This window comes from Tympanuchus pallidicinctus, unplaced genomic scaffold, assembly GCF_026119805.1.
Source record: "Tympanuchus pallidicinctus isolate F22 unplaced genomic scaffold, pur_lepc_1.0 scaffold33, whole genome shotgun sequence".
Lineage (NCBI taxonomy): Eukaryota > Metazoa > Chordata > Aves > Galliformes > Phasianidae > Tympanuchus > Tympanuchus pallidicinctus.
The window spans coordinates 563,515-581,914 of record NW_026294751.1 but is presented as its reverse complement, the minus strand read 5'-3'; the positions used below and the strand labels follow the sequence as shown (position 1 = coordinate 581,914).

The following is an 18,400-nucleotide window of genomic DNA, read 5'->3' as shown; positions in this document are numbered from 1 at the left end:
AGGGCAGCCGTTGGGGGCGAACAGCCGCACCGCCACGCGCGGCTCGGTGACCCAGAGAGGACAGCAGGCGCGGAAACGCTGTAGGATGTCCTTTCTTTACAAAGTGCATAAAGGATCCGCGTCCCTCGCTGCTCCCGGGCTGCGTGGCGCGGCGGCATCAGGTGCTGCGTGGCCGGCAGTTCCCTCCCATGGCAATGAAGACATCAACGGGGACGTGGGGCAGCGTCAGGCAGTGGTTCGCGGGGCATCGTCGCAGCTGTCTGCAGGGAGAGCGGGGTGAGCGCAGGGACGGCAGAGCACAGCGCGTAGCACCAGGGGAGCCCCGCCGGACCCTCACCTGCCCGCGGTCCATGCGGTGCCCACCCGCTGCTGTGTCTCCAACGCTGTGGCCGCTCTGCGACAATCGCCTGCCTCGATGGGGAACCTCCGGGCCCGCGGCGCTTCCTGGGAGCTCATGTCCGGGCCCGGCTGCCTGTGCGTGCGGAGAAGCGGCTGTCAGCGAGGTGAGCCGCGGCGCGGGGCCTGGCTGCGTTCCTCGCTGCGGCCGTTCCTCGCCCTCACGAGGCGAAGGAGCCCGGCCCGGTTGGGCTGCAGGCGCTGGAGCTGCCGAACTCAGCTCAGATGTGAGGCTGCAGTGGAAGGGAAGGAGCGCAGCCCGGCACAGAGCTCGTGGCACGGCCCTGGGCTCCCCTCCCTGCTGCAGCAAAGCGTTCTCTGACCACCGGCTCTGAAAGCCTTTCTGCCTCACCCCGATCCGCCCCGAGGAAAGTGGGAGAGGAACACGTGGGGCCCCTGGCAGCCCCCCGCCCCGCGCTCCTCCATGCCATGAGCTCCCTACTCACGGTGCCCACTGAGCTCAGCGCAGCCTGATCCCCCCCTGCCTGGCAGAGCGGTCGCCCACCTGGATCACATCCGTCATCTGGGATTCACGCAGCATCAGCTGCATCACAATAGCACGCCCAGGCCACAGGAGGTGCCTCGATGCCCCTTCCCACCAGGGCATGAGCAGGGCCTGGTGGCCCTACGCATGCCAGCAGAGGGCACGGGGGTCCCCTGGCCACTGTGATGCTGTTGTCGAGTTGCTGGGGTAGACCTGAGATTGAACAGCCCCAGTGTGTGAGAGAACATGGAGGAGTTTTTGCTTACCAATGGCTACCAGCTTGGCAAAACCATTGGGGAGGGAGCTTACTCCAAAGTGAAGGAGGCCTTTTCCCATAAGCACCAGAAGAAAGTAGCAATTAAAATAATTGATAAGAGCGCAAGTCCAGAAGGTAAGAAGTAGCCTCAAAGAGCTTCCAGGCTGAGGCACCATCCCTCCTTGAAAGCTTTTCATTCCTGCCGGAAAGTGAGTTTCCCAAACTTTCCACCTAAGAGCAGACAGGGAAGGCAGGTGTTGAGGGCAGCGCAGAGCAGCCGGGGGGCCACAGCCCAGGGGGGGTTGGTTTGACCGGCTCCTCCAACTGCAGAGGCGGCCAGAAGCAGCAGAGCTCAGATCCCCCGCAGATAAGGGTCCTGCGAGGAGCCAGGCACCCACGGCACAACCTCCCCTCCTTCCCACCCTGTGGCTGCAGCCAGGCCAGGTGCCGGAGTTCAGCGACTCAGGAACTGACAGTGAATTTTCCTCCTCTTGGCAGAGTTCATTCAGAAATTCCTGCCCCGGGAGCTGCAGATCGTCGAGCGCTTGGACCACAAGAACATCATCCGCATGTACGAGGTGCTGGAGTCTGCAGAGGGGAAGATCTACCTGGTGATGGAGCTGGCCGAGGACGGGGACATGTTTGACTACGTGGCTCACAAGGGTCCCCTGCCCGAGCACCGCGCCAGGGCGATCTTCCGCCAGCTGGTGGAGGCCATCCAGTACTGCCACAGCTGCGGGGTGGCTCACCGTGACCTCAAGTGCGAGAACGCGCTGCTGCAGGGCCAGACCGTGAAGCTGACGGACTTCAGCTTCGCCAAGCGGCTCCCTGCAGGCAGCCGGGAGCTGAGCCGCACCTTCTGCGGCAGCATGGCCTACGCGGCGCCCGAAGTGCTGCACGGAGTGCCTCACGACAGCCGCAAGGTCGACGTCTGGGGCTTGGGCGTCATCCTCTACGTCCTGCTGTGCGCCCAGCTGCCCTTCGACGACACCAACATCCCGCAGATGTTGTGCCAGCAGCAGAAAGGCGTCTCCCTGCCCAGGCACCTGCGGGTCTCCAGGTTGTGCCAGGACCTCCTGAAAAGGCTCCTGGAACCAGACATGGTCCTGCGGCCCTCGGTGGAGCGGCTCAGCAGGCACCCCTGGCTGGCCAGACCCTGAGAAGCGCTCGCCCCGCTCCCTCCTACAGGGAGGAATTGCTTCCAGGATGCCAATAAACTCGCATGTCAGTGTTTCCCACTAATTCAGCCTCACGATCGCTGCCGGAGACGAGGTGTGTTTCACACCCGGCCATTTTTACCCGCTCCCTCACAGCCCCCGGCCTTCAGCAGCAGGGAACAGAGCAGACCAAGAGGATCCACCCCCATGTCCCCGTCCCCCTCCCCACTAAGTAAACTTCCCTTGAGGTGAGGGGGAGGAAAGCAAATAGAAATTTAAAGCGGTTGATCCTCTGGAGGCAGCTGTCCCCAGCCCACAACAGGCAAAAGAAACGAGGACACAGGTGGCGACTGCTGAATTCTTTTAATTGCTGTTAACTGCAAGTCTGTAAAAGGTTTGGAGAAAGTCATTGTTACAAAACTACCAGCTGTTAGAATTGTTCCTGGTTTTTCACCCCAGCTAGAAAAGGCTCAGGGAGATGTGGAATAGTTCCAAACAGAGAATATTGCACAGACAACCAAATGGTTAATTTGACTAAAGGAAAGAGACACGCAAGGGCAGCGCAGCCCCAGAGCTCTGCATCCAGCCTGACTCACAGACCCAGGGAGCGCAGCCCTGAGCGCCCGCCCCGGCAGCAGCCCCACAGCAGGAGCTGCCCCACGGCTGCCCGGCATTTGCTCACAACAGGTTTTTCTGCTGGAGCCAAACGCAGCCCACAGGTGAGGCTGTGCAGGTTGTAGAGGCTCTGCTGGACGCTGTGGGAGCTGAGCTGCATTCAGTCCCTGCTCCTCGTGGGTTCTGCAGCACAAGCAGCTCTCATGTAAGGGCCTCAAGTCGGTGCTGCCGCCAACCCACGCATCGGCGGCCGCGTTTGAATGTCCCCAAACGTGGGGAGAACAATATCAAGTTTTCCAAGAGCACCTACACTAATGCAACTAGAAATGAGGAAACCACAGCTCAAATGAAGCAGCCAAGGAAGGGGCAGAAGAACAAAGGTAGCAGGTATGAAACCACCTCCCAAAAGGCCAAGCACAGCTCCGCCCCCTTAGGGAACCTCCTGTTCCTGACTTCCAGTGAGGAGCATCTCCTGACCTTAAGAGGGAACTGCCCTGGAAAGGGGCGCTGGGGCTGAAGGAAGCATTGCAAGCAGTCGCAGGGGCTCAAGTGAAGGAAACCAAATGAGCAGAGGGCGGCCTGTGGGGCAGACAAAGGGGTGGCTGCAGCTCTGCTAAGGGCACCGGTGCAGCAGGGTGCTGCTCCAGGCTGACCCAAAGCACCGCCCACCCAGGAAGGGCTCAGGAAAGAGCAAGCCACAAGCACTCTGCTTGGAGAGTTTAATAGAAGTACACAAAACGCAGTAGAGAAAGGCAGTGCAGCTGTTTTAGCTGCAAAGAGCACAACATCAAGCCTTGGCTCTTAGAGGAGCCATTGCTCTTGCTGCAGGAGACAGGAGTTTCCATTAGAAGAAGCTTCCAAGACAAAAAGCCAGGCAGAAGCTAAGGGTTTGGCAGGGAGTTTAGCTCCTTCCAGCGCGGCCCAGCTTCAGGCCAAAGCCAAAAGCCAACTGCTTTCCTTTGCAGCAGTGAGTTGACAGCAGACACTTCTGCTGCAGTACCTCCAGCCCCAGCCGCTCCCCACAACGGGGGCGATGAGCCAGCAGCTCAGAGAGCGAGCAGGAGCAGCACCTGGGAACCTCTGAGCTGCTGCACACAGATTAAACACACACACACACCATCACCCAACAGGCAGTCTGACAGCACCAAGCAATCCTGCCAGCTGCCCAAGTGCCCACTCAGCCCCTCACTGCATTGCATCTGCCTCCACCTGATGCTTTTGGGGCTGTCAGTTTTGGCCTCGCCACTCTCTCGGACCTCCTCAGAAGATGAGCTCCCCCGCAGCTTAAAGTGTACGAGCAAATTCCCACTTCTTCCCCCCTCCTCTGGGTCTGAAGGGGTCGTTTGAGTTGCCCACAGGATTTAGCAGGAGTAAAACTCCTTCAGCCAGGAGCTGCAATCCCCAGCACAGTTACACACAAAGGAATAGCCGGTCCGTGATTTAATTCACATTCGATGGTGGAAATGAGCCTGTGATAAGCTGGAAGCCGTTGCTTTATTCCCAGTCTTCCCACTCTTCATCTTCCAGCTGCAAACAAGAATAACATCCCTCAATTGTTTCTGCAACTCAGCGGCCATCTGCTGAGAAATCCTCCTTCCCAGGGCACCTGAGCCTGCACAACCCCCAGCTCCACGTCCGGACAGCAGGGATCTGTTTGCTGAGCTCTCCCTGGGGAACACTCCTCCCTCGCTGAGCACATCTGGACGCCACCCTCTGCTCCAGATAATCCTCATCCCCACGACCCTGCAGAGCTGAAATGCTGGCGCCCTCTGGGAGCAGAGCTCTCCTCCATCTGAGTGACTGGCAGCCCCAACTCACCTCCCCAGACACCTCCACCTTGGACAACGCCAGCTGCACCTCCTCTTCAGTCATATCCAAATCAAAGTCCTTCTCCCAGTCCTCGCTGATATCAGTGCTGGAACCTGGAACCACAAACACCACAGCTGAGCCACCCGGGCTGCAGCTGCTCTCCAGGCACTCTGGCCAAAGCAAAAGCTGCTCTGCTCAGCAGACACTTTTGATTTCTTTTCTCTTCCCTCCATTATCACCAAAGCAAAGAACCAGGGCTTGGCTTCTCATATGTTCCAGACAGCAATTCAGGGAACAGCGGGCTGGGACAGAGATCTGCACAGCAGAAAATCTCTCCGTGGGTCAATTAGGATGTTACCTGGTCTTAATGTTTTGTCAAAAGGCCCAACTGACCCCATTATCTGCACGGCCAGCATCAGAGCTCCAAGCCCAAGATTCTGCACCCTGCTTTCCATTCTGAGCCCCTTCCTCAAAAGCTGCCACACAGCAGGTTGCCAGGCTGGTCCACACCCACCTTTCTTGCCGTTGTTGGAAGGGGTGGACTTCCCACTGTCAGAGTTCAGCTCAAAGATCCGCAGATCTGCTGGTCCTTCCTCTTTCAGAGTCTCTGTCCTGCCTTGGGCTTTGCTCTCCACCTCTTTGGCCCCACTCACAGCCGGCTGCTCTGAGCGCGCTGCTGGCTGCTGCGCAGAGGGACGCCCCGGTTCGGGGGGCTTTGGCAGCGGGTTCTGCTCCTCTGAGGTGGCCTCCAGCAGCCTCTGGGAGAGCACTCTGTCCCCAGATGGCTGCACTCCAGTCTGTAGCTGCACGGCAGGCACAGAGGCAGGGTTTGCAATCTGAGTCACGAGGGAAACGCTCTCGCTGCTCTCGGAGGGGCTCCCCTCTGCTGGGGCCAGCTCAGGAGGGAGGATGGCCCAGCTTTCCTCCGAGGGTTCCTTGTGAACAGAGGGGTGGCTCCCCTCCAGGGCTGCAGGAGCAGATGCTTTCTCTGCTGCTTGTGGAAATTTCACGTTCGCACAAGGCAGGGGTGACATCCCCAAGAACTCCTCTGTAAGAAGGCAGAAGAGAAGCAAGAGATGTTTCAGCGAGTGCAGCAGCAACTGACAGCACAGCAGTTCTGGATAAAGCTGGGCCAGGAGCTGAACTGGTGGGAGCAAGGAGGAGCTGCCACCTTCTCTAACACAGACCGCTGACGGCTGCACAAGGCTGCCCACAGAACCCCCTCCACCATCTAACCCACCTTCATCCTCTTCCCAGCCTGGCTCCTCTTGGTGAATGCTCTGCTCCGCGCGCTGCTTCAGGGCCTCCCTCCGGACTTCATCCTGCAGGGAACTCAGCATCAGCAGCTGCTCACGTCCTGGACCTTTCTTCCCCCAGGAACATCAGCAACGTCAGGGACACAGAAGGCAGCCAAGCCCTGCTCTTGCAGGAATGAACCTTCCACTCTTCAGCCTGCCCCAGCAGCGCCCTGCTGCAGTGCCACCCCCACCTGCCCACCCACCTGCTCCAGGCGATGCACTTTGTAGAAGTAGCGCTGCCAGAACTCCAAGTGGGACACAGCCGCAGGGACCTGGAAACAGCACAGGAAGGGGAAGGTCACGAGCCTTTCAAGAACCACTGTAAGCTGATCCGGGACCATGAAAAACAAGCGGGGGCAGAAATACGACGTGCAACTACAATCCTTTCTGCCACCAACTCCTCAGGGCTCAGGTGGGAATCATAACCCAGATCAGAACCTTCCTGCTACAGTAAGAAAGGCCGTTACCATTTTAGTGTAGAGGGCCCGGATGGAAGGGCTGGTTGCCAGCAGTTCTGCGATCTCCCCTTTCTTCTCTTCCAGGCTAAACTGGGAGAGCCAGGCTTCAAGAAGCTCAGCAGGGCCTGCACAGCACAAGAAGAGAGATAACAATCTTTGGCATAAACAAGACACAAAGTTTCAGGAAGTTTCTTTGGAAAGATGCTCCCGATGAGATGAGGTGAGCAATGGTCGGGCAAGGAAAGGCAGGAATGCAAGACATGCAGCCCTGAGATGAGCACACCTTCCTGTGGCATCAAACCCCACACAAGCGGGAGGGGATTCACAAGCAGCGTGCAGTCGAAGCAGAGAAACCAGGGAAGGGAGGAATAGCATTTTCTAGCCAAAAGCAGTCAAGGCCTGGAGGGCTGCACGCACTCCCCCCCATCTGCCATACGCTGCCTGTTCCCAGAGGAAAGAAGCAGCGCTGCTGCTCACAGCTGTGTGACAGATCCCAGCCTCAGGGGAGACCGAGACTCTGATCTCTGCGCCCACCTGTAGGACAGCAGCAGCTGCAGAAGCTGTTTAAACCAACCCAGAAAACTCAATCTAAGCCAGTCCTCAAGGCACCAGATGGGCCTGCTTCCCACCACAGTGCCCTTGCCTACACTCAGTCCACAGACCCCCTGCCGAAAGGTTCTGCACAGTTCAGGACGGCCCGCAGACCCCACATCAGGGCAGCTTTTTTCAGCAGAGCTGCCAGGGCTCCGTACCGTCAGGTTCGTTGCAGTAGGTGGCTGGGTCTGACTGGAGGCTGTAGAGGCGAGCCTGGAGGAGAGCACATATATGGAGGAGCATCAGTGGAGGGGAGTGCAGGACAGGCAAGGACAGCCCAGGATCAGCGCTGAGGGGAAGCCGAGAGCTGGGGCACTCACCTTCGCACTGTCATAGGGCTCTGTGGTACCCGTGGGTGTTGCCATCAGCGTTATGACATCGCAGTCGATGGTCTTGTCTGGTGAAGGAGCAAAAGTGTCTGAGATGACACCCAGGAAGTCAGAGATCCCCTTCCTCACCTTTTCAGTTGCACCAGAAGCTTCCGTCCTCTTGAAGAAAAACAGTGACACAGTGTTAGGAATGGTGCCTGAAGCAGGATTTCTCTCCCTCCAAAAACTGAGATGACTTGTGGCCAGGGCTGGGCAAAGGGTGTGCTGGCAGTCACTGTCCCCACGTGGTGGTGGGGCAGGCTGTCCTTCACAGTGGGTTGCTTGGAAACAGAGTCTGGGCTTTGAGAGGAAAGGGAGCCAGGCTCAGAGACTGGCAAAGAAACAGCCGTGCAAAGGTCTGATGTCACACCATGGTGACGCTGCCAGTAACCTGCCTGCAAAGCACATGGACAGCAAGAAAGCACTACTAAGCTTCCCTCACTGATCCCCAAAGCTTCTTCATCATTACAGTGAGAAAATCCCACTCAGCACAAAATCTACAAGGGGAGGATTGTGTCCTCAGGGGCAGGAGGGATGCGCCAGCTGCAGGTATGTCTTATTCACCCCATTCTGCTTTCCACAGCAAGAACTCAGCTCTGATACTCACTGCCAGTTTGTCCTTGACCACGCTGGCCGTAGCAGCGATCGTGCAGGCTGTATCATGCTGCACAACTTGAGTGAACTCAGCCAGGTCCCGTTTCATGAATTCTAAAGCTTCTGTGGACTGCAGGGAGACAACAAACAGACTGCCTAATCTTCTGGTCTCTCACAAAACCCTGGTAGCTCTGGGAACACCTCAAACACACAGAAACGAATTGCAAGGTGCCTTTACTCCGACCCGTGCAAGGGGAAAAACTGCAGTAATCAGAATAACAATGGGAAACAGCCATACACAAAACACATCAGAGTATTTTTTGAGTTAAAAGCTGAAAAACAAAAAACAGGAAAAGAAAAAAGGGTGTGGAAAAGCCACACAACGAGTCCTGTATAATTAACATCAGCAGCACCGTCACTCATCAGGACGCGATGCTGCGACCCGACCCGCCCGGCTCCAGGAGCTGCCGATCCCGGCTCCCCCGCCTCCGCCGCCGCCGCCGCCGCCTTCACCTCCCCCGCCGCCACCCCCCGCTCCCAGCCGTTCCCCGAGGCCTCGGGGCCGCTTTACCTTCTCCTTAACGGCCTGGTAACTCTGCTGCAGCCAGCTCCGCCACCAGCCCGCGTCCTCCCTGTCAGAGCACACGCACGTCAGCCGGCCCGACCCCAAGCCCCCCCGCTCCCGGCCCACCGGCGCCGTCCATCCCGCCGCCCCCGAGGCCCGACCCCGCCCGGCCGCTCCGCCGTAACGCCGCGCTCACCCTTCCGCCATCTTGGCGGCGTGACGTCACCAATATTTACCGACCCCTCACCTCTCAGTCCCGCCTTCCGCGGAGGGGTGACTTCCGGCAGCGCCACTTCCTGCTTCCGGGAGGGCCCGGCGGGGCGGGGAGGTGAGCGGGGAGGTGAGCGGGGAGGTGAGCGGGGAGGTGAGCGGGGAGGTGAGCGGGTCGGGTCGGGTCGGGTCGGGTCGGGTCGGGTCGGGTCGGGTCGGGTCGGGTCGGCGCTGGGAGGGTTCTGCTCTGCGGTTCCCTCTGACGGTTCCTTCTCCCTCCGCCCGCAGCAGCCGCGGCCATGGAGATGCAGTCGTACTACACGAAGCTCCTGGGGGAGCTCAACGAGCAGCGCAAGAGGGATTTCTTCTGTGACTGCAGCATCATCGTGGAGGGGAGGATCTTCAAAGCGCACAAAAACATTCTGTTTGCCAACAGCGGCTACTTCAGGGCTCTGCTGATTCATTACATACAGGACAGCGGGCGGCACAGCACGGCCTCCCTGGACATCGTCACCTCGGAGGCCTTCTCCATCATCCTGGATTTCCTTTACTCGGGGAAGTTGGATCTCTGCGGGGAGAACGTCATCGAGGTCATGTCTGCAGCGAGCTACCTGCAAATGACGGACGTGGTCAACTTCTGCAAGGCCTACATTAGGTCCTCGCTGGATATTTGCAGGAAAATAGAGAGGGAAGCCGCTTTCTACCAGGCTGACAGTGGGAGCGGAGGCTCAGCGAGAGAGGGCCCCTCGCACAGCACCAAGGGGCAGAGCGGCACCTCAGTCCCGCGGGAAAAGGAGAGGATGGCGGGCTGCCAGAACGACCCTCCGTGCGGAGAGTGCAGCAGCTGCCATCCCCTGGAGCTGGTGGTGAGGGACCCCGGGGGCAGCGACTCCCCGGACGACGCCAACTCTTCCCTGCCCAAGGGGGTGGAGCCCAAGGTCGAGTTCGATGCGGACGAGGTAGAGGTGGACGTGGGTGGGCGGCTGCAGCAGTACCAGCCTGCGCTGTCTCTGGAGCAGGTGGACGAGGGGCTGCACGGAGGGCAGGCGATGGACCTGGCCTGCAATAACTACCACATGAAGCAGTTCCTAGAGGCCTTGCTGCGCAACAGCTCGGCTCAGAGGAAGGATGACGTTGTTCATCACTTTGTTCGGGGCTTTGAGGGTAGGCCAGAGGATGCGGGGGTGGCCGTGAGCTCCATGATGGACATTCACAGCGACTGGTATGGTGAGGACGCAGGTGAGAGGACTCGAGGGTCAGTTGTGGTGATTGGTGAGGAAACCGCGTAGTCGTGTGACCTCTGTTACTCTTTCTTGTTCAGGAATACGTTGCTGAATATTATGCCATAGTGAAATAAACTGTTGTTCTGGACTTCAAATGAAAGCTGTACGCATTTATTCAGTGCAGCATTTGGAAGGTAAGTATTTGTAATAGGTTCCACAGTCTCTTTGAAACAAGTTCTGGAGCTTGGTGTTGGTGACCCTCTAAACGTTCTCATCTGGGACCTTGTTGAATGGCAAGCAAATTTGAAACACTGGAATTGTGAGAAGGTTATTTTTTTTAGCAGCAGAAATGGGAAGATAAGTTGGGCTTCTCCAGGAGGAGTGTTCTGTACCCTCTGCTACACCAAAGTTAGCTTGTTCCATGGAGCTCCTTCCAGTTAATCAGCTGCAGAGCGGGAGTCCATTTGCTGTTACTTTCACCTTCAAAAAGACAGAAATCGATGCTGTTCAGTAGTATGTTACCATTAATGTCTTTTAGGAACATGGAAAGCTTTAACCTGTGCTGTTGCATAAAGACTTAACTTTTACTTCCAGAGGCAGAATCGTTTTTCATCTGCTGGTCACCTGAGGTGCTGCTGCTTTCACAGGCCTGTGCCCATGGGACGTCCCGCGCTGGCAGCAGTGTCTCCTGGCAGCAGCGTCAGGGACCCAGAGAAGAAGGTGCTTAAGCGTTTCTGCTGAAATGGACTCAAAGGATTTGGGCATTTTACCTGCTTGTAATGTTAGCAAACAACTGACCTCGTCCAAACTGTCTTACGAAGAAGGGAGGCAGCTGACAGCACGCTGCGAGTGACAGAACTGCTCAGGATATGGCAGATGGAGTGGCAGCGCAGGCAGCACAGAGATCTTTCATGGAATGTTCTGTTCTGGATAGCAAGCTCTCACATTCTTGTTATTTCTAGTTCAAGTACGCAAGTCTGATCTTAAAACCAATAAAAACAATATGTTCCCCCAGTGCTTGTAGGCAATAACCCTGGTAAAGTCACACATCCAGTCTTAGTGTCAACAAAAGAGTAAGTTACAGAACAGCGTGCAGTCACAGCATCACCTTGTGGTTTGTGACATGTAGCCAGGTGAGAGCTTCTAACACAGTTTGCTTACTTGTTTGCCATTCCTTCAATCTTTGGATTGTTAATATTGCTTTGAAAAAGGAATATTCAAAAATTTGGTACAGGACATCAGCTGTGAACGCATTAGAAATGTTAATGCTAGATGTGCTTTAAATAGGAGCACCAAAAAATGTGGTCATAAGCAGGGAGTGGGAAGGTTACTTCTCAGCCTTTAATGCTCCTGCTGTCTTCAGCATTCTCCCAAAACACCAGGCAGGACAAAGCACGCTCCTGCTGGAAGAACCTGCGCTCGTGGATTCGAGCTGCCTCTTCCCAGTCTGCTTCTGCTGCGGTCATCCTGAGCCTTTCGCAGCTGGTGGAGGGCAGACAGCAGGGCCAGTCTGCAGCCTGCTTTTGTGTTTGTGCGTGGAGCTCTGAGCGCCCAGCAGGGAGGTGTGGAGCTGGGTGAGATGCATCTCACTTGATGGTGACCTGTTGGTACCAGGCACTTTTTTTGTTGTTTGGCAAACCTCAGTGAAGCGCTGTTCTGCAGTGCTGCTGCTGGTTTGTGGCTGCAAAAGAGCCGGAAATGCAAATACTTCTCTGAAGCTGAAACATTGGAGAAAACGAATCGTTCAGTACAACACCTGAACCTTCATGCTAGGATGGCAGCCCGTGTCCAGGCTGATACTGAAAAAAATGGGAATGCTCGTGCGTGTGCAAAAGGAGATCTTCAAATTTAGTTCTCTGTTTTTGCATCTAACTACATAAATGTGGTCCAACTCTAGGAAAAGTAAAATCCAACCAGGACGTGTATGGATTCTATTTCTGGCAGAATAAAGTGCATGCCAGTAGATGCCTTCATATTTCAGATGAGTTCCCCACATCTAAATTCACGTGCATAGTAAAGGTGTATGGGGAGCAGGGTCATTTGTAGTAGAGATTCTAGCAGCTGATACTATTTTGTGGTAATGCTAACCTTTAAAAAAAGAATGGAGAGAGAGTTTTTGTGGCAGTGACCGCAGTGCACTGAAAGCAACTTCTGGGCACCAAACTAAAAGGCTTCTTAACCATGAAGTGCGCGTGGTGTTGTGAGGCAGCTCGCTCACAGACGGGGCAAACTGACTTTCGAGGCACTCGACCGTCGTCAGAGGTTTTTGCAGTTGTGCAGCACAGAGATTCCAGGTAAGTCAGATACAAAAGGAGCGGAAAATGAATTATGCTGACTGAGTCACGGCGAGGACGAGAAGCCGACGCGGCGCGCTGCCGAGCGTAACGCCTTGTTTCTCCCCTAAAGGTGACGTGTTAGTGGTGCCGATCAAGCTCCACAAGTGCCCGTTCTGTCCCTACACGGCCAAGCAGAAGGGGATCCTGAAGCGCCACATCCGCTCGCACACCGGTGAGCGGCCGTACCCCTGTGAGACCTGCGGGAAGCGCTTCACGCGGCAGGAGCACCTGCGGAGCCACGCACTGAGTGTGAGTGTGGGGCCGGGGCAGCCCTTAAGGCAGGCTGACGCGTTGTTCCGAGGCTTTCACAGCGTCTCGCACTGAGGCTGTGGCAGCGTGAGGTAAAGCCTCGCGAATGAGCAGCGTAAGCAACCGATATTTGATTTGTTCTCAATGCGTAGCCCCAGGTTTCTGTTGCTGGAGATGTGGTCGAGTTGCTGCCCGTAGCCTAACGTGGGTGTTTGTTGTAACCCTAGGAACAGCCGAAGCTACAAATTGCTTCTGGTACCGTAACGCTGTGCTTTTAACTTCAGGTGCACCGATCCAATAAGCCGATTATCTGTAAGGGTTGCAGGAGAACGTTCACGAGCAGCCTGTCTCAAGGATTACGGCGCTTTGGCTTGTGTGACAGCTGCACTTGTGTGACCACCACGCATGAGGACTCGATGCCCATTAACCTCAGTCTGATGGAACCATCGTCAGAGGGCCAGGAGAAGGGTGATCCGGACAATGACTGGCCCATATACGTGGAGTCTGGGGAGGAGAACGATCCTGCTGATGATGATGATGCTGAGGACAAGCAGGAAATCCACAGGAGCTTAGCAGACCGAGAAACACTTACGTAGCAGTGGGAGGAGGTGGGGAGGACTGAAGGTCTCTCTCCAACAGTGGTTGGTCTGCGACAGAAAACTTTGTATTTATCCAGTTAGTGAGACTGAGTTGGGTTTTATTAATTGTTATTCAGTGTTTTAATAGAAGAATGGGACGAATCCCAATTCTTAATACTTTCAAGTTTTCAGTGCTGTGCACCAGAATTCTGTGATGGATCTGCCTGGGGTTCACAGAGGGTTTTTCTGAGCAATCTCCAGCTGTGTCTCTGCCTCCTGGTTTCAAGGAACAGGAGGTGCTTTGTAGGCAGGACTCCTGTTGTTTTGATAGCAGGGTTCTTCAAGTAATGATGTCGTGTTCCTTAATCTCTGGTCTGGAAGGGGCACAGTTGTCTCTCTGAAGATTCAATGAGAAGAAATGTGGTTTTCATCCTTACTTTGGACTTTTCTAAACTAAGTTTTGATCTTTCTGCATCAGGGCAGTGTTATCTAAACTGTAAACCTTGCGTCTTTTCATAGACTTACTGTGCTCTGGAAGCCAGGCAGATGTGTCAGGATAACAGAAATATGCTGCTGATGAAAGCAGAGAAAGTCAGAATAAATACATTTCACATATCCTGAAGTACAAGTATCTAGAGAACAAGGTTCTCTTTCCGAATTGTTTTTGCTGCATCTTCGTCAGTGGATGCACAGCTCAGACTGCAGCTCTTCAGGTGTGTCCTTGATGTCCCTTAGACACCAGTAGTTCTGGCTTAAGCACACGTAATGGTGTCTGTTGTCTTGGTCTCTCAGCTTATGAAGCAAACTGCCCAAATCTCTTCAGCTTTTCACCATAGAAGTGAAAATCTGTGCATCAGGATACTGGGGAATTCCAATTCCAGAAGAGGAATTGGATCCACAGCCGATGCACTGAGGAACAGTACAGTGACTGTCAGTGAGCTCTGTATCAAACAGCACAGCGGACCTTTCTAGAAGCAGCTGGCTGGCAAATCTCCAATTTTTTTACTGACCCCTTTGTACACAAATCTTTTTCTTTTCCCCTGCTTTCTTTCAGCCTTTGGTGACGTTTTGCACAGCTTGTATTGCTGTATAAATTCATACAAGTACTGGGGTTGTTAAGCTCTGCAATGGACCTCCTGTTTCACTGCTGGGATCGATAAAGTTTGGCTTTCAAATGAGGTGAGAGTTTTACCTTCCAAGTAAAAATCATCCTCTGATGATTTGGCTGCAGTTTTGGGTCTGAAGCACTTTTGGAAATCAGAACGATGCAGTGCAAGTGGAGCCAGTGGTTTGGAAATGCCACCTGCAGCACCAACATTCGAGCTGCCGTCCTGTTCTTGCTGAGTACCACAACCTCAGAGGGTATTTTTTTGGTATCCCATTATCCGATACTGGAAGGACTGCTGTAAGAACACCCAAAGAAGTGACACTGTCTGCATTTGTTGGAGTAGCTCACTAATGGGAGTGAGACGAGAATGTAAATAGGGACCCAAACGATGTGTGGTGACCGGGCATCCCAGGGCAGCAGGGCTGGTCGTTGTGGCACTGAGACGCCGAGTCGATGGCAGCATTGGTGGAGGTGACTGAGATCAGCTGAGCGTGGCTGCGGCTGAGGAGCTGCCAGGAGCTGCTCCTGTGCCACGGAGCTGTGCTGAGCTGGAAGGCGTTCGGAGCAGGGAAAGCAAAGCTCTTGAGAAAGCCTGTAATAAAGCTGCAGGAACAACTGCAGAGACCTTTGGCAATTTTACTTGCCTGCTCCCTTTGGTGTTAGGGGTTGTTTTGTGCGTCTTGTGCATAGAGGACGGGCCGTGCTGTGCTTGGTGCGACTGCGTGGGGCCGCGCTGTTTGCGCTCCGGACTGAAAGCGACCACCAGAATCGATGTTTCCTGTTGATCTGTCGTTGTGCTGCTTTGTTTTCAGCTGAGTCCTGCTTTTGTATTTGGTAGAGGAGGATGCGGTTGTCCACGTTCTTGTGACCGAATGTTCGTGTCTGTGTTTGCTGTGCTTCCCACCCGCTTTGATGTTTTCCTGGTCTCCCCCTGTACCGCAGCCTCCACGAGCTTTGAGAAACGTCGTAGCCGTTACCAAACGTTCACGTGGTGCTTAATGAAAAAATCAAAGGTGTTTTTATGAAACTCATTTTAATAAAATCTCCTTCTCAAAGTTTTTAAAGGCCGCGCAGACCGAGATTTCAGTCTCAGCTCCATGGAACTGACTTTGTTTAGGAGCAAGCTTTAGCACGCAATTGCACTGTATTTCACTGATGGAATACCAGCTGCACTGTATGCACGGTGCATTTCACCTCTTGGTGCAAGCCTTGTAAATCTTCCTGATGTGGTCATTTAATTTCCTGATGTTTTGTAAGGCAGTTTCATAACTGGAGTCCTTTTGCCTCCTTTGAGTGATGAATTCTCATAAATCTAACCCTACCTGTAGAAGTGACTTTACTGGATTTGTGGATCTGGGAGCATTCTGGAGCTTTCTGATAAAAAATAAAACTCTCGGAGGGTGGCTTTGGCTTTTTAAATTATTATCACTGTTGAAGCATTGGAAAGTTGACTCTGGGACTCGGAGCGCGTCGGGATGGAGGTTCACAGCGCCATCCCCAGGGGTTGGGACTGGGCTCATCCATTCCTGCTGCCACACCATGCTGGGAGAGATGAGATCCTCAGTGAGGGTTCAAGGGCTGCTGTCAGCTCACAGCACGGGATGCTGCAGGACGGCTTTCGCACCGCTGATGCTGACTTTGTTTTCTCACGTGCTTTTTAACCACCTTGGATTTTTAAAATCTTTTTCCAAGCTTTTCTTTTGTTTCACACTGGCCAACAAAACTCCCCCAGCAGGAAAGCAGCCGCTTTGACAAATGTTCCTGAAATGCAGAATGGGGACCAAATCCCGGGTCTGCTGTGTGATGGCGTTGGATACATCAGCCTTTTTTAAAGCCTGCTTTTAGAGTCTGTGCTTAGAATCTGCGTTTATCTGTTGGTTTCAAATACTGTGAGTTGGTGGAAAAAACGTAACCCCCTTCCTCCTTTCCTACTTCTTTTTTTACAGTGAAATACAATCACGTTTATGTCAGTGGGTTCTTTACATTTTTTCTTTCAGACAAGCCTGAAAATTATTCGCGTTTCCAAACCCACTGGAATGCCGCTTATTATGTTTTTAATCATGAAAACGTTTTATTGGCATTCGAGATGTTTTGGTCCAACCCAGCAGCGCCCAGCTCCGCCCCTGGGCCGCCCAACGGAGCGGGACGGGCTGCTGGAGCTCGGGTTGGTTTGGAGCCGCCGCGCCTGAGAAGGGCAGAGCAGAGGCGGCGGTGGAGCCTTCAGGACGGGGTTGGAGCTGCGATGCCTGCGGTGCTTCGTAAAGCAGCGCTGAGGGCAGCGGGGTGCAGCCCCACGCGCAGGATTTCACCCTTCGGGAGGGGGGATCAAAGCTTTACCCCCTTTCTCTCTCTCATTTTTTCCCTACAGCGGTGGATTACCGAATTTTCTTTGCTGAATGTTGAATGTATGACAGTGGATGCTGTATGCAGTGCGGTTCTTTTATGGTTGAACATAAAGTTAAATATTGATCTCACAGTAAGAGGACTCAATTTTTTCTGGTTTTCCACTGAAAGGGAGAGCAGTAATTAATGACCAGACTTGGTAGCAAAGCTGTGAGATTCTTTAAACTGTAAATGTATTTGAGAGTAGATTTGGCAGCGTTGCTTCAGAGAAGAGCTGGACTCAGGAGCAGGCAGGTAAGAATTGCAGGCGGGCAGCACAGGAATCTGCTCACGGTTCCAAATATGGGAAGCTGAGTTGGAAGTGAAAAATACAGCACAGCAGGTTTCCATTGGTGGTGCAGGATTAGGACTCGAGTTCCCAGGAAAACTTAAACCTCTTCACTGTGCTACTTGATTACACTTTGATACTTGGGTATCGAAACCTGATTAAAACAGTACAGAAACTGTTGATAGCGTTTGTATCAGCACCAGCAATGACTCTTGAAAGTCATTTTTAAGTCATTCTCTACAAAGCAGGCTCAGCCTTGCAGCTGGGGCACCCTTGGGTGCTGTTGGAAGCGCCTCCACCCAGCTGCTAAGCCACCTCCATTGGACAAACTCCCCCAGCTTCAGTGGACCTTTCTTGGCTACCAACAGTAACTGCAGTGTAGAAATGCAGAGCAGTAGATGAAACAGCTGCTGGAATCCACGTTTGCGGTGTTACTGTGCAGCACGGGGTGAAACGAGGCCCGATGGATGAGGAGCCACGCTCTGCTCCGTGGCCGCTCCCAGCTGCTGGTGAATTCCTGCGCGGGTTTCCTGAAGCATGGTGAGCGTTGTGAACACAGGTGTAAAATTTCTGACTCATTTAGTTGAGATATCACTGCATTTTTTGCCTACTTTAAAATTCCATTACCTCTTTCCAGCAGATGAAGAGCCCTTGAGCTCCCGCCTGTGCTGGTAAAACTGCTGAGCTCAGCGCCCTCTGGGACCCCGGGGAAAGGACCTGGTTTGTGCAAAACCAGCTGGGCCAAGCAGAACAAACACCCACAAACTGCTCTGTTCAGGAGGAGTTTTTCAGTACAAGAACTCTTTGGGATATGGAAGAGTTGGGGAATCACGTAGGATGTTCTATAGAAGAGCGGTGCTGATGAGTTGAGCTGGCAGGCATAGAGGGGCCTGGTGGCCACGTCCAGTGGCTTTGTGAACTCGTGGATGGCAGGGGCTGAGCTGCCACACAAGGCAGCCACACGAGTTCCTCTGTTCAGAGCAGCAACCAGAACTGCCTGCCCTGTGGAAGAACACGAGAAGCATTTAGCAGTGCTTGAACCTGAATGCTCCTCTAACAGACCTGGGGGCTTCCAAAGGTGCAGGGCACGCGTCTCCAGCCTCCCCGTTGCCTCGTGCACCCTGTAATGCCCACGTTTTGCTGTCACAACAGCCTGTGGAAGGAATTCCAGTGTCTGCCTATGTTAGCTGAAGAGCCACACCTGCCTGCTCTGATGCTGCTGACTGCTATCGCTTCATTTGCCGGCAGCTTCCTCCAGAACCAGCAGCTTGCAGCACTTCCTATTGATCCTGATGTGATTTTACAGATTTCTATACATTTTATATATTTTATAGGTTTCCAGTATCTCACCTGCTTCGTTTTTCTCCTGCTTTGGCTGTCCCACACTCCATTGGCATTCATACAGAGCTGTGTTGGATTTTATCATGCGAG

General features: G+C 54.1%; 4 protein-coding genes across 5 annotated transcripts; 2 read left to right on the top strand and 2 right to left on the bottom strand.

The window, feature by feature from the left end:
* Positions 1 to 157: 157 nt before the first annotated feature.
* On the bottom strand, positions 158 to 919 carry FAM229A (family with sequence similarity 229 member A). Its single transcript, XM_052698679.1, has 3 exons — positions 882 to 919; positions 338 to 472; positions 158 to 260 (listed from the first exon to the last, which is right to left on the bottom strand). Exons 1-3 carry the CDS (start codon positions 917 to 919, stop codon positions 158 to 160), a joined length of 276 nt encoding a protein of 91 aa, XP_052554639.1.
* TSSK3 (testis specific serine kinase 3) lies at positions 511 to 2,667 on the top strand. Its single transcript, XM_052698930.1, has 2 exons — positions 511 to 1,271; positions 1,635 to 2,667. Exons 1-2 carry the CDS (start codon positions 1,127 to 1,129, stop codon positions 2,294 to 2,296), a joined length of 807 nt encoding a protein of 268 aa, XP_052554890.1. The 5' UTR covers positions 511 to 1,126; the 3' UTR covers positions 2,297 to 2,667.
* Positions 2,642 to 8,859, bottom strand: BSDC1 (BSD domain containing 1). Its single transcript, XM_052698925.1, has 11 exons — positions 8,791 to 8,859; positions 8,601 to 8,661; positions 8,043 to 8,159; positions 7,388 to 7,555; positions 7,226 to 7,280; positions 6,483 to 6,598; positions 6,219 to 6,287; positions 5,958 to 6,039; positions 5,232 to 5,765; positions 4,727 to 4,830; positions 2,642 to 4,435 (listed from the first exon to the last, which is right to left on the bottom strand). Exons 1-11 carry the CDS (start codon positions 8,799 to 8,801, stop codon positions 4,403 to 4,405), a joined length of 1,350 nt encoding a protein of 449 aa, XP_052554885.1. The 5' UTR covers positions 8,802 to 8,859; the 3' UTR covers positions 2,642 to 4,402.
* Positions 8,860 to 8,877: 18 nt separating this feature from the next.
* Positions 8,878 to 15,700, top strand: ZBTB8B (zinc finger and BTB domain containing 8B). 2 transcript variants are annotated; one of them, XM_052698923.1, is made up of 4 exons: positions 8,878 to 8,922; positions 9,093 to 10,043; positions 12,434 to 12,612; positions 12,897 to 15,700. In XM_052698923.1, the coding sequence occupies exons 2-4, from the start codon at positions 9,104 to 9,106 to the stop codon at positions 13,206 to 13,208; spliced, it is 1,431 nt and encodes a 476-aa protein (XP_052554883.1). In that variant the 5' UTR covers positions 8,878 to 8,922; positions 9,093 to 9,103; the 3' UTR covers positions 13,209 to 15,700. The 2 variants fall into 2 exon arrangements, with proteins under 2 accessions (XP_052554883.1, XP_052554884.1); XM_052698924.1 differs by having other exon boundaries at positions 8,889 to 8,934.
* Positions 15,701 to 18,400: the final 2,700 nt, after the last annotated feature.